This window comes from Arachis stenosperma, chromosome 3, assembly GCF_014773155.1.
Source record: "Arachis stenosperma cultivar V10309 chromosome 3, arast.V10309.gnm1.PFL2, whole genome shotgun sequence".
In the NCBI taxonomy this organism is placed as follows: Eukaryota; Viridiplantae; Streptophyta; class Magnoliopsida; order Fabales; family Fabaceae; genus Arachis; species Arachis stenosperma.
The window spans coordinates 6,796,636-6,808,696 of record NC_080379.1 but is presented as its reverse complement, the minus strand read 5'-3'; the positions used below and the strand labels follow the sequence as shown (position 1 = coordinate 6,808,696).

Sequence of the window (12,061 nt, the reverse complement as noted above, 5' to 3'; positions counted from 1 at the left end):
TTGGTTGTAACATCCAGGGAATTAAAGAGTAACAATAACAACATGAATGCAAAGGTTGACTACACTAACAAAATGCTAGTATTGAAGAATAGGTAGGATCTTTGCAAGAAAAAATTGCATAGGAAAATTCTAGAAGGGAAAAATAAAATACAGAACAAAAGAAAGAATAAAACTTTTGAGAAAATCACCACCACAGAAGAAAATAAAACTCGAAGAGAAAATACAGTTGTAGTATAGCTCATGTCACAGTAACCACCACCGCCACCATTATTAGAACCTATGCCGCCACCATCGCCACTGCCTCCGTTCACCTGACACGTACCCATCTTGCAAAAGGATCACCGGAAACACTCCAAATAAGGGATTTTGAATGCCGTAAAATCTCACAGCACCACCGCCGATTCACCACCTTGAACACGAGCATTTCACATGAAAAAAGAAAGGTTTTGGAGCAAAACAGAGAGATGGTTGTTATGAGAGATGGTGATAGAGAGAAACATTTGAATGTCCATTCTGAACATCAAACAACGTCGTTTCAACACTTGGAGGGAAAAAAAATTTAAATTACGTCGTTTTGGATGTTCTCTGCTATTAGTTGATGTTCCACTTCACCTACCGTTAGCTACATCATCACTGAGATGACAAAAAGACAAACTCCACCAACACAATTATTTTTCGAAGATTATTTTGATTAATTTTATCTTTTGAGGACTAGTATGGAGATCGAGTAATATTTCAAGAACGATTTTGACTATTAACTCTACATTTTTTATTATCGTTGCATAATCAATATTCTATAGTATAATCCTATGCATGAGGAATGCGTCCTAACTAGTACAAATTAAGTGTTGAATTGGTCATAGGAAACAAAAACAAAGATATACAAGTGCTTTTATAATAAATGACCATTAAAAAATCTTTGATAAAATCTTTGATATTCTATTCTGTGTGAGAATGTGATTTGAGAAGATATAAAAACTGAATTTCACTCCTCATTTGTATCAACCCAAATAATATTTTACTAAAATGTGTTCTATTAATCAAGATCTAATTGTCAATGCCTTCCCTCCAGACAGATCAAGGAATGTATCAAGTCTGATCACACCAAGAAAGTAATGCAATCGACCATTAAGTCAATTTCATTGATGCAAATGATGTTGCAAGATCCATAGCCTCACTTACATGTGATGCATCTGTACCCTGAAAAAGATGTGCTCACACAAATCAGTCTTGCATGATTCCAAAAACCATGTAACTACTTGAAAATTTTAATTTCTAAGCACTATTAGTGTGAAAATGACTTTAAATTAGGTATTGTCAGAGATGGAAACAGTTAACTGCCACTCCCACTGTTTAAAAAGGAAACCATTTTTATCTAGGCAAAACATTAGATGCCAATGTCAAAGTTTTATACTAACCTGGCCTGTTGCAAGACCACCTTTTCCTTTACCGCATCTCCCTTTCAGAGGCCCTAAAGCGTTGGTTAACCACTCTGTAACATCCAGCTTGCCTTTATCACCTTTCTCCGGTACGCCAGCACAAACTACAGCCTTGTTTGTAGACTTGTCAGTGCTAAATACCATAACAGATATACCCTGTTCATTAGCCGTCACCAGTACAAGTTAGTGTTTGATTTATCAAGGACACTGTATGATAATTAATTCGTGAAGCATAAGAACGATGACAAATTAAGATCACAAAATCTGAGCTTCAATGGTGTAATAGGTGCCAAAAAACCAAGGAATAGGTTTCGAATTAATAAATACCTTCTGCTCCATGACTTTTGTAACTGCTTCACGCACTGCATTTACATCCAGACCAACTTCAACCTGGGACACGCAAAATGTTTTCCCATCTGATGCAGCAAGTTCAGCCTTCTCAGCTGTAATCGTCACAGCTTTACGTTTATTTTCTTCAGCAATTTGCTTTTGTGCTTTTCTCACCCGATCCTACCCAAAAGGAAAAAAGGAAAATGTTACTAGAAAATAGGACTTACGGCATGAATGAATGTGTAAGATAAAAGAAAAGGATTTCTAAAAATGAATAAGAAAAGAGAATAAAGGCTGCAAATTTATTCCATGTAAGACACCTGAAGTTGGACTATCTTGTTCTTTATGTCAGCTTTCTTGGCTGCAGGAATAGATAAGGTTTCCACATTGCTTTTCAGGTACAAAACTTTCTGTGACAAGGAAATAGAATATCCAATGATTACAATGTGGGAAACAAAGCATAAGATGCATATCTTTATGCTAATGAAGATAAGTTAATAACGCAGATGAAGAGAAAATGGGAGCAAGTATCAATTCTGCAGAAGGGGTATGCACTAAGTTGAATTGTTAGGCTCCCAAATTTATTCATATTTCCATACTAGGCTAAGAACAAGTCTTCTACACACAACCGTAGGCTGAACAAGTCCAGGCAAGCCATGGCTCCGGTGAGCCCCTATTAGGACTCCCTCTAATAATAAACTGGTTTGATATTACTGGCCACACAATCAGTTGCTGAGTGGTTTTAGATATGCACCTTGCTTGGACCTTTCAGCATTAAACTGATAAAAACAACAATACAAACCAGCTAGAAACGCAAGCAGAAACATATACACAACACCAACCTCTTCCAGTGAACTTCCCTCTAACTTGGCTGCATTGTCTACGTGTTGCTCAAATTCATCTGCAACTCTTATTGCATCAGAAGCACGATCAGTTGTCACAGCTGTTATTCTGCGTATTCCCTTTGCAATTCCCTCCTCAGATAAAAGAGCAAAAGCTTTGGCCTCTCTTGTGTTTGATATATGGGTGCCTAGCACATATAATAATAATAATAATAAATGAAATCTCGGGCAGAGAGGTAAAGAAAGCTACAAAGGAGATTTATGCCAAGATATTCACCACCACATAATTCTGATGAAATAGATAACCATTTTTTATTTTCAGGGTCGGCAAGGAGATCCTCAACTTTTTCTCCGATTGATACAACTCTTACGGGATCAGGATAAACCTACATCAAAGAAAAATCTTGAACAACACTGTCCTGCATGGGACAAGAAAAATAGTAAAATTACACCACTTACTTCTCCAAACACAGCTCGTAAGCCATTAATACGCTTGGCTTCAGCAAGAGTTGCCTCCTTTGCATTGACATCTAACTCATCCCTAATTTGCTCATTAACAATTGATTCGATTTTCCTCAAATTGTCGGGATCAACAGGCTTGCCTATTCATTTCAGCATAAATTAATAATAATTTTTTACATTCACCTAATTCTAACAACGAAATGGAACAAAGCATACCATGAGAAAAATCAAATCTCAATTTTTCAGGAAGAACAATGGATCCTTTCTGGTCAACATGATCCCCAAGTACTTCCTGTATTCACCATAAGAAATTTTAGCAACAACGACGTGCAAAGGAATGAATAAGTCCAACTCAACAGTGTTCGAACATACCCTAAGAGCAAAGTTTAACATGTGTGTGCAGGTATGGTTGGGGGCTATAAGGGAACGCCTACCATAATCAACCTGCAAATGAAATGAAGTATAACAAACAAAAAAATAAATAAATAGAGAGAGAGAGAGAGAGAGAGAGGTGACAAGAAATCAAGAAGGTATTTAAAGTAAAAGAAAAAATGTAGATAAATAATCATAGGATTGTGAATTCATGAAGAAATCCATTCACGTATGAAAGTTTACCTTGCATACTACTTTGTCACCAACAGAGATTCCATTCCCATTAGAACCAATGTGGAGAACAAAACCTCCAAATACTTGTACGTTGTGAACTTTGAATGATGCATGTGGACCCTCCAGTGATCCAGTGTCGAAAATCTATATGTAGAGTTGTTTTTTATATATATAAAAAAAGAAAAAGAAATGAATCACATACACGACACTAACACATTCAAAAGGTAGGATTTTTTTATTTAGAGGAAAAGGTAGAAAAACATAAAGCATCGCAAGGCTTGAGGGCCAGGACACATTACACCAATCAACCCTAGTGTCTACCCTAAGTTTCTAAATATCTCTAGGCAAATATGAAAAACATTTATCCAAAATGTATTCCAAGGTTGGTTACAAAGTTTTACGTGAAAAATTGTTTAAGAAATATCTGCCAGAGGCTCAGAGCCAGTTGTATCAAGTCATTATGGTAAATTTACAGAAATGTAAATACATGCAAATACGTAACACATATACGGAGCCACATACCTGACCACCTTGTTCAGCATAGAAACTTGTAGATTCAAGAACGACACCAATGTCACCATCAGTTTCAACAGATTCAACAAACTCAGAACCAGTGTATATTGCTTTCACCACGCTCTCGTGGTCCTAAGACAAGAAATGGTGGATTGAAAATCCCAAATTAGCAAGTTTTTCTAACTACATATTTTTGCATGAGTTATAATGATGCATGTTATTAACATATCCAAACAGTAAAGAGAGAGTAGGGACAGGGAAAGAGAGAAAAATAAAAACTTCTCTCTTTGGTGGTTTACACCATACTCATGCAGGCATCCATGTCTAGTATTTCCCTCTACTTTTCCCTCTTGAACAACTAACATAATTGAGAAGATAAAAATCACAATTTTTATTTACGGGAAAGTTGGTTTTGGCAAATGTGAGAAGCATAAAACTTAAGCCAGTAACCTATTCTGATGTCATTATTTGAAATGCAGAGTGAGGATTTAAGAGTATCCATGTCCCTGAACATGTTTGCAATAATGAAATACTGGTAATTTATGTTAGCATCATTGGTTTCTTGTGACTTTTGTTGGGTATCAGCAATCTATATTACACAATCTATTATATCCATGTGCCTACATGTTTCCAAAGACAATCTTATTATATACAAAGCAGAATTACAAGACTACAATTTATTATTATTTCATTGACTCTTGCTTTCTCAGAATGTAAATATCGCTTATCATCCTTTGTATTAAATTATTCCTCCTCTGATTTTCTTTTTTGTTCTTTTGCCACTATCCTTTTCTTGTCTCTGACAATTAAAATGTCTTCATGACATAAGGCTAAATACCTTAGAAAAAAGGTCTCACCTTGAACCAAACATATTTGAAGCTATCATCAGTTGGAGCAATGCCCCTTCTGTGCAACACTGAGGTAGCATCAGCATCCATGATAATGGCACCACCTGCTTGCTGCCAACAATGGATGGTCAGGAAGAGGTCAGGAGAAAAAGAATAAATGGGTGTCAAACTATCAACAATAATCTCGGCTTTTGCCTGTGCTGCATTTTTTTTTGGGAAGAGCAATTCAAGCAAATAGAATACCGTTGCTTGAGCATTCCTTGATCGCTCTCTTGCAGCCTCCAAGGCCTTATTATATCCATCTTCATCAACAGTTAAACCTTTTTCTTCAGCCATCAGCTGAAAGATGAAAATACTTAGAAATAAAAGATATAGAATGCTTGATGACAAGGATTCAATAATGCTGAGCAAATAACCTACCTTAGTGAGATCTATTGGGAACCCATATGTATCCCAGAGGACAAATGCTTCCTGAAAACAAGAGATAACTCCATAACGAATAGCCCAAAAACAACCCCCAACCCGAGTAATAACAATGTGAAAAATTAAATCATATCAACTAAGTTACAGTCATGCAAAACAAAACCGAAATTTAGTAGAAGTATATTAATAATATACAAAATAATCAAACACTCCTTTACCCTGTCAAGAGTATCAAAAACAGAATTCAATAACAAATGTGACCAATGTGGTAAATTAATTATTTGCAACCAATAGCTTTTTCATAAAACATCAAGGGTTTAAATTTAATGAATTTCACAACAAATATACGGGAAATTTACAGTTCCATAATCCCATGAAGCGGAAAAAGACACTTGCCATAAAAGGACTTCCTCGACAAGTTGTTAACAAAAGTCAACTTTCCTTCTTTTTTTTTCCTGTTTAGGGATCAAGCTCATGAGCCATTCCATGAAGTTATGGGAAAATGTGATAGAACGGAGGTTGAAACAAGAGACACAAGCAACAGATAACTAATTTGGTTTTATGTCAGGTAGATCCACCACTGAAACTACATACCTGTTAAGAAGGATGACGGAGAGATACTGTAGTAATAAAATAGATCTACATATGATGTTTATTAATTTAGAAAAAACATATGATAGAGTGTCAAGGGAGGTCTTATGGAAGGTTTTAGAAAGGAAGAGAGTAAACATTGCATATATTCGTGCAATTAAAGACATATATGATGGGGCTACAACTAGTATGAAGACTCAAGGTGGTGCGACAGAAGAATTTTCTATTGGTATAAGATTACACCAAGGATCATCCTTAAGTGTATACATTTTCACATTAGTCTTGGAAATACTCACTGAGTATATCCAAAAACCTGTGTCATGGTGCAGGCTTTTTGCCAATAATACTGTTCTTATGGGAGAGTTAAGGAAAAACCTAAATAAGAAGTTGAATTTTATGGAGTGACGCTCTAGAAGTGTATAGTCTGCACATAAACCGTAGCAAGACGGAATATATGGAATGTAAGTTCGGCCGCCGAAGGAAAAAACCTTAATACAGAAGTGAAGATTGGAGAAAACATCGTACAAAAAGTTAAAAGTTTTAAGAATCTAGGGTACATCATACAGGATAATGGAGAGATTGAACATGATGCAAATCATAGGATCCAAGCAGGTTGATAAAAATGGCAGAGTGCGTCTAGTTTTATATGTGACAAAAAAGTGTCTTTAAAACTTAAAGGTAAATTCTATCGTACTGCTATTAGACTGCTATGCTTTATGGTACAGAGTATTGAGCAGCCAAAGGAAAACACGAACATAAGTTAAGTGTGGTACAGATGAAGATGTTGAAATGGATGAGTGGTCATATGCAATTGGATAGAATAAAGAACGAAGATATAAGAGAGAGAGTTGGAATAGCACCTATTGTGGAAAAGATGGTAGAGTTGCGTTTTAGGTGATTTGGACATGTAAGAAGAAAACCAATAGAGCACCCAGTCAAAAAGGTAGATGAGATGGAAGATGGATAAGGGGTGAAAGACAAAGGAAGACCATCCATGAGGTGGTCAAACGAAATCTACATGTAGACGATCTCTCTATAGACATGATACATGATAGAGTTTAATGGTGTCTTTTGATCCATGTAACCGACCTCACCTAGTGGGACAAGACTTTGTTGTTGTTTTTGTAGGGGTATTTCCACACAGCTGTCTTTTGGCTTTCCTCCTTTTGATTTAAAACAAACACACACACAAGTACTCTTGCTAGCCAAAAAAGCGAACATGATAACATTGACCTCATCAATCTCTGAGAAGACAAATAAAACCATATGGGCTATGGCATAAGGGAATGTCAAAAAATAAAAGAAAAATTAAAAAAAAAAGAGGGGAGGGGGGGAAGAAATTATTGTTCCTAAGAACATCAAATATTATTTGATTTACTTGCAAGAACCCAACTTAAGAAGACATAACTACACAATAAGTAACCAGAAAAAGATTGTTAGGTAATAGGAAAAATAACAGATTGTACTTGCCTCTCCACTCAGCTGTTTGTCCTGAACATGTTGAACAGCATTATTAAATTTCTCAATCCCCTGGAGAAGTAAAACAGTGAGGTTACTTTCATTTTTACACAAGGGATGTGTGTGTGTGAGATTGCTATAAAACCTACACACGAACCAATTACCAATTGAGTTCACAAAAAACAAAACTAAACTAAGAGATGATAATCCCATAGACAGATTGATAAGGAATAACCCCCAGAAAATGTCTTTATACATGTTATCAACCTTACCTTAATTAAGGTTCTGCCAAAACTTTCCTCCTCCTCTTCAATTACATCCCTGATGTGTGCCTCCTGTTGTTTTAGCTCAGGGAAAACATCGCCCATCACCTTGACCACAACACTTACAAGCCTATATTAACCAAAAATTCATGGAATCCGGCCAAAAATTAAAAAACTTTTTTCAGATCTGGAAACAAATCTTAATATGCTCAAGTATCATATACATACCTGTTAAAAAACCCCTCCTTAGCTTTTAGAACTTCACGGCCATACCGAACTGCACGACGGAGAATACGCCTAAGAACATACTCCCGGCCATCGTTGCCTGCAGAAGGAAGCAAACTTGACACAATTAACGCAGGTTGTAGGAGCTTTTTTTTTTTGGGAGAAAAATAATTACCAGACACATCAGAAGTTTAAATTCGCAGACTTCAAAAGAAAGAGATATATGGTTACGAGATGTTCAGATAGAAACATCCTCATGTACCTCTACAAAGCCTTACATACACGAGTACAATCCTGCTGAGAAGCAGGCCTCCTCAAGACAAAGGGGAAAAGGAAAAAGCAGTGTAACTTGAAACTTGTAAAGAAAACAATTTGAAATACAGTTCACGAAATCCTACCAGGACGAGACCCATCAGCAATAGCAAATGATAGAGTTCTGATGTGGTCTGCAACAACCCTGTATGCCATGTCAACTTTATCTGCATCATCTGGCCCAACCTTACCAGAATATGGCCTAGCACCAGTTTCCTACAGACAGGTTATAGGAAAACACAATTACAAATCAGTATAATATCAGGAACTTTACAGTCACAAACATAACATCAGGTATTAACACAGGTACTAGCACCAAACATAAAAACTAACTCTCTTTTTTAAAATAAAAGTTGACATCATTTTTCAACATCTCAAAAAAGCATTCACAAGATGTGAAAAAATGCATTAAAATGCATGTCATCACTCAGGATTTTGTATGTCAACTGGATATTTGTGCAGCTAACACGTAACAATTCAGAAAGAACGAAAATCTTCAAAATTTTCACGTAAAACTTCCAACTCATTTATGTAGAGAAATAGGATATTTTGACGTTAGAATGAGGCACTTAATGTGTTGTCAAAGGGTAAAGAGCATTAGAAGTGGCAACTTGCCCAATACACGACTTAAAATTATCACTGTTCCAAAAATGAAAAGGAAATATACATGGCTCTAATTATCTAATGAATTAAATGACATACCAACTGAATAGCATCAAAGATTGGCAAGAAGACATCAGTGTCATAATTGCTCATTTTGTTTTGTAGTACAGATGTCAAACGTTCAAAACCCAAGCCGGTATCAACATGCTTTGCTGGAAGAGGTTTAAGAGAAGCATCGGCCTCCCTATTATACTGTTGAGGCAAATCAACGAAAAAAAAGGTCAAAGAAGTAAACAGAATAAAATCCAATAGTTATTCCCAAAAAATGAATTAGCTGCGAATTTCACGGGAATTTAGAAAATATTTGATACTCGAGAGTAGAGAGCACTATTGTACCAAAAGTCCCCATGCTATGCAGTCATCATAATACCTGAATAAAGACAAGGTTCCATATCTCAATTAATGTAGGGTCATCATTATTAACTAATGATGAAGCTTCACGGTTTCCAATTCGATCAAAATGTACTTCGGTGCAAGGTCCACAAGGACCAGTCTCACCCATCTCCCAGAAATTGTCCTATATATATATATCCAAAGATGCAAACCTAGTTAGATATGAAGATTCAAACACAATTTAATGTAACTATTAAATATCTTTGCATGTCGTAGGACTTTTGTAAATACAAAACAAGCTCTTGTAAACCCAGCACTGATCAGACTAAACAATCTTCAAACTGGGAACATATTTTCAACTTGTCTTTTTCCAAGAAGAAATATTATTAACAAGGAGAGAAGGTGTGTAAATTCAGTTTATTAATCACTGGAAACTACCAGCAATCACACAGTTATCATAGTATGCCATAAATACAAATGTAATTGCAGAAGGAAAAAACAGAAATTACTTATTTCTTCCTTGCATGGTTATTGCAATGTCAATTAAGCATGAAGATTAATTTCTTATTAGACAAGCAGAACAACAAAAAAACTGTACTTGTACCATTCACCTAAGGTGTATAAAAACATAACTATTTTTAATATAAGCCAAGACTAGACAGTATAAGTGGCTCAGTTACAAAAAAGTTGCTATAGATAGTAACTACAGAATACATAGCACATATACATATACTGTGTGATGTGTCTATAACATTAAAAAAAAATCAAGAATGTCTTATAAAAACATTTGACCTTGCATTTTAAAGAGCAATAAAGAGAAAGCATACTTTACAGCCAAAAGGAAGCACACGTCCAGGAGGCAAAAACTTTAGCCATATATCTCTAGCCTCATTATCAGGGGCAAGACCAGCATTTTCGTCACCACCAAAATATGTAGCATAAATGCGATCTGATGGTAATTTATAGACCTGCAACCCAATAAATATGTAAATGTATAAGCTTCCAAGATATAATCACATATTATAAAAATTGAGAAAATAAATAATAAAAACCACCAAGTTCTCCAAATTGAATAATAGTAATAATCATGGATCATGCTAAGAAATCCGAATTGAATTCAACATTCTAATAAAATCTTATTGGAAATCTACTATTTTACTTTAAAATAGCAATGAACATTGCTCAAATTGGTTTTCACAATGCTATGGACAACGACTGGTGATTTAACAATAAGAAACTCCTATATTATATTTAAGTCACAAAACAACATTCTTCCCAATAAAAAGACCATGTGGTAGTGGTATGTATGGTGCAATTCATTGAGTGGGAGTAGTGGTGGTGGAGTCAGCAGTCAAAGCAGAGGCAGTGGTTGGTTAATCATCTTTATTGTCAGTGACAGTGGCCATAGTGGCAAACTGCATGTATTTACCACCATATTCATTTGTCTAACACTAAAGAGGATCATTTAACTAGCAAGGTAAAACAAACATACTTTTGTTAGAAGTTCCCATGCCCAAGTAATAGCTTCTTCTTTGAAGTAATCTCCAAACGACCAATTTCCCAGCATTTCAAAGAATGTGTGGTGGTAGGTATCTTTCCCTACATCGTCAAGGTCATTGTGTTTACCACCAGCACGAATGCACTTTTGGGTATTATAGGCACGAGTGAGCTTGCTCAAGGCAGTGTTGGGATCCACAGTCCCCAAAAATATTGGCTTGAACTGGTTCATACCTGCCAAACCACAAAGAAACCTTGATAGTCAATGAAACCTAAATTTCACATTAAAAAAGGTAAATAATAAGCCACCATACTAAATTGAGATACCTATAACAAAGCAAGTAACATGAGCGGAAAATTCGAGATAATTTATAACATTTAATCCATATCTCACTATTTGGATTTACTTTATATGACAACAAGCCAGCGCTTTGAATCTTTCTTTTTTCCTGAGTGTTCAGATTAGAGAATTTGAAGCCAATCCTAATACTTAGATTGCTTATTTCTGAGCATCTAGAGGGACCATTTTAACAATAACAAAATCATCTTAAATTTCCTAAATTAATTAACACATTCAATATGAATCAATCCAAAAACAGTCAAATCACACTCAAAGTAACAAAATCAATGCATATGAACAAACCACAACGTCAACAAAAAATTACAACTGAAACTAACAGAGTGTAGTCGATTATAAGAGAAAGAAAAAAATTACTAACCAGCGTTGGCGAACAATAGGGTAGGGTCATTGAATGGAACAACGGGACTGGACCGCCAGTAGACATGGCGCTTTTCTTCGAAGAACTTAAAGAAAGTGTCCCTCACGCGCTTCGCCGGCCACTCCCGGTTGGGCGAGTCAGAACCAGGCATCGCGGCGGCGGAAGCGACGGAAGTAGGAAGAGATCTGGCGGAGGAAGACGCGACGGCGCAGAAGGGTTTGAGAAGAGTGAAGACGGAGCTGGAAATGAGTGGCGGCTTAGTGAAGCAGTTACGGTTATTGGCAGCTCCAAAAAATCCTCTTCTCATTCACTCTGATATTTAGTGTTAGCGCTTAAAAACACTATCGCATCTTAATATGTGTCTTGTATTTTCGTTCTTCTTCTCTTTGCAGATATGGAGATGGGTTCCTTTCATTGGGCTATTATTACATTTTTGTCAACTCCTTATTGTGTATCGGGTAAGGTCTTGTGTAATATTTTGGCCTGCTTTGTAAGTTTTGGACAACTCGTGAGTGCAACTCATAAATAAAGTAATTA

The 12,061-nt window shown here is 36.0% G+C and overlaps 1 protein-coding gene across 1 annotated transcript; it reads right to left on the bottom strand.

Annotated features, from left to right (window-relative positions):
* Positions 1 to 902: 902 nt before the first annotated feature.
* Positions 903 to 11,939, bottom strand: LOC130968469 (alanine--tRNA ligase). The gene is made up of 23 exons (XM_057893755.1): positions 11,525 to 11,939; positions 10,801 to 11,039; positions 10,136 to 10,276; positions 9,346 to 9,492; positions 9,015 to 9,167; positions 8,399 to 8,528; positions 8,004 to 8,100; positions 7,785 to 7,905; positions 7,525 to 7,584; positions 5,461 to 5,511; positions 5,284 to 5,379; positions 5,050 to 5,151; positions 4,202 to 4,324; positions 3,689 to 3,823; positions 3,446 to 3,517; positions 3,290 to 3,365; positions 3,071 to 3,213; positions 2,889 to 2,997; positions 2,612 to 2,799; positions 2,090 to 2,179; positions 1,767 to 1,949; positions 1,419 to 1,595; positions 903 to 1,200 (listed from the first exon to the last, which is right to left on the bottom strand). Exons 1-23 carry the CDS (start codon positions 11,829 to 11,831, stop codon positions 1,129 to 1,131), a joined length of 3,012 nt encoding a protein of 1,003 aa, XP_057749738.1. The 5' UTR covers positions 11,832 to 11,939; the 3' UTR covers positions 903 to 1,128.
* Positions 11,940 to 12,061: the final 122 nt, after the last annotated feature.

Bases quoted from the DNA above. Each gene is read 5' to 3' on its own strand.
- LOC130968469 (XM_057893755.1), bottom strand. From the start codon at position 11,831: ATGAGAAGAGGATTTTTTGGAGCTGCCAATAACCGTAACTGCTTCACT. The intron at 8,101-8,398 runs GTAGGATTTCGT...TTCCTTCTGCAG, and splicing joins TGCTGATGGGTCTCGTCCTG to GCAACGATGGCCGGGAGTAT. The intron at 5,512-7,524 runs GCAAGTACAATC...TCTTGTTTTCAG, and splicing joins ACAAACAGCTGAGTGGAGAG to GAAGCATTTGTCCTCTGGGA.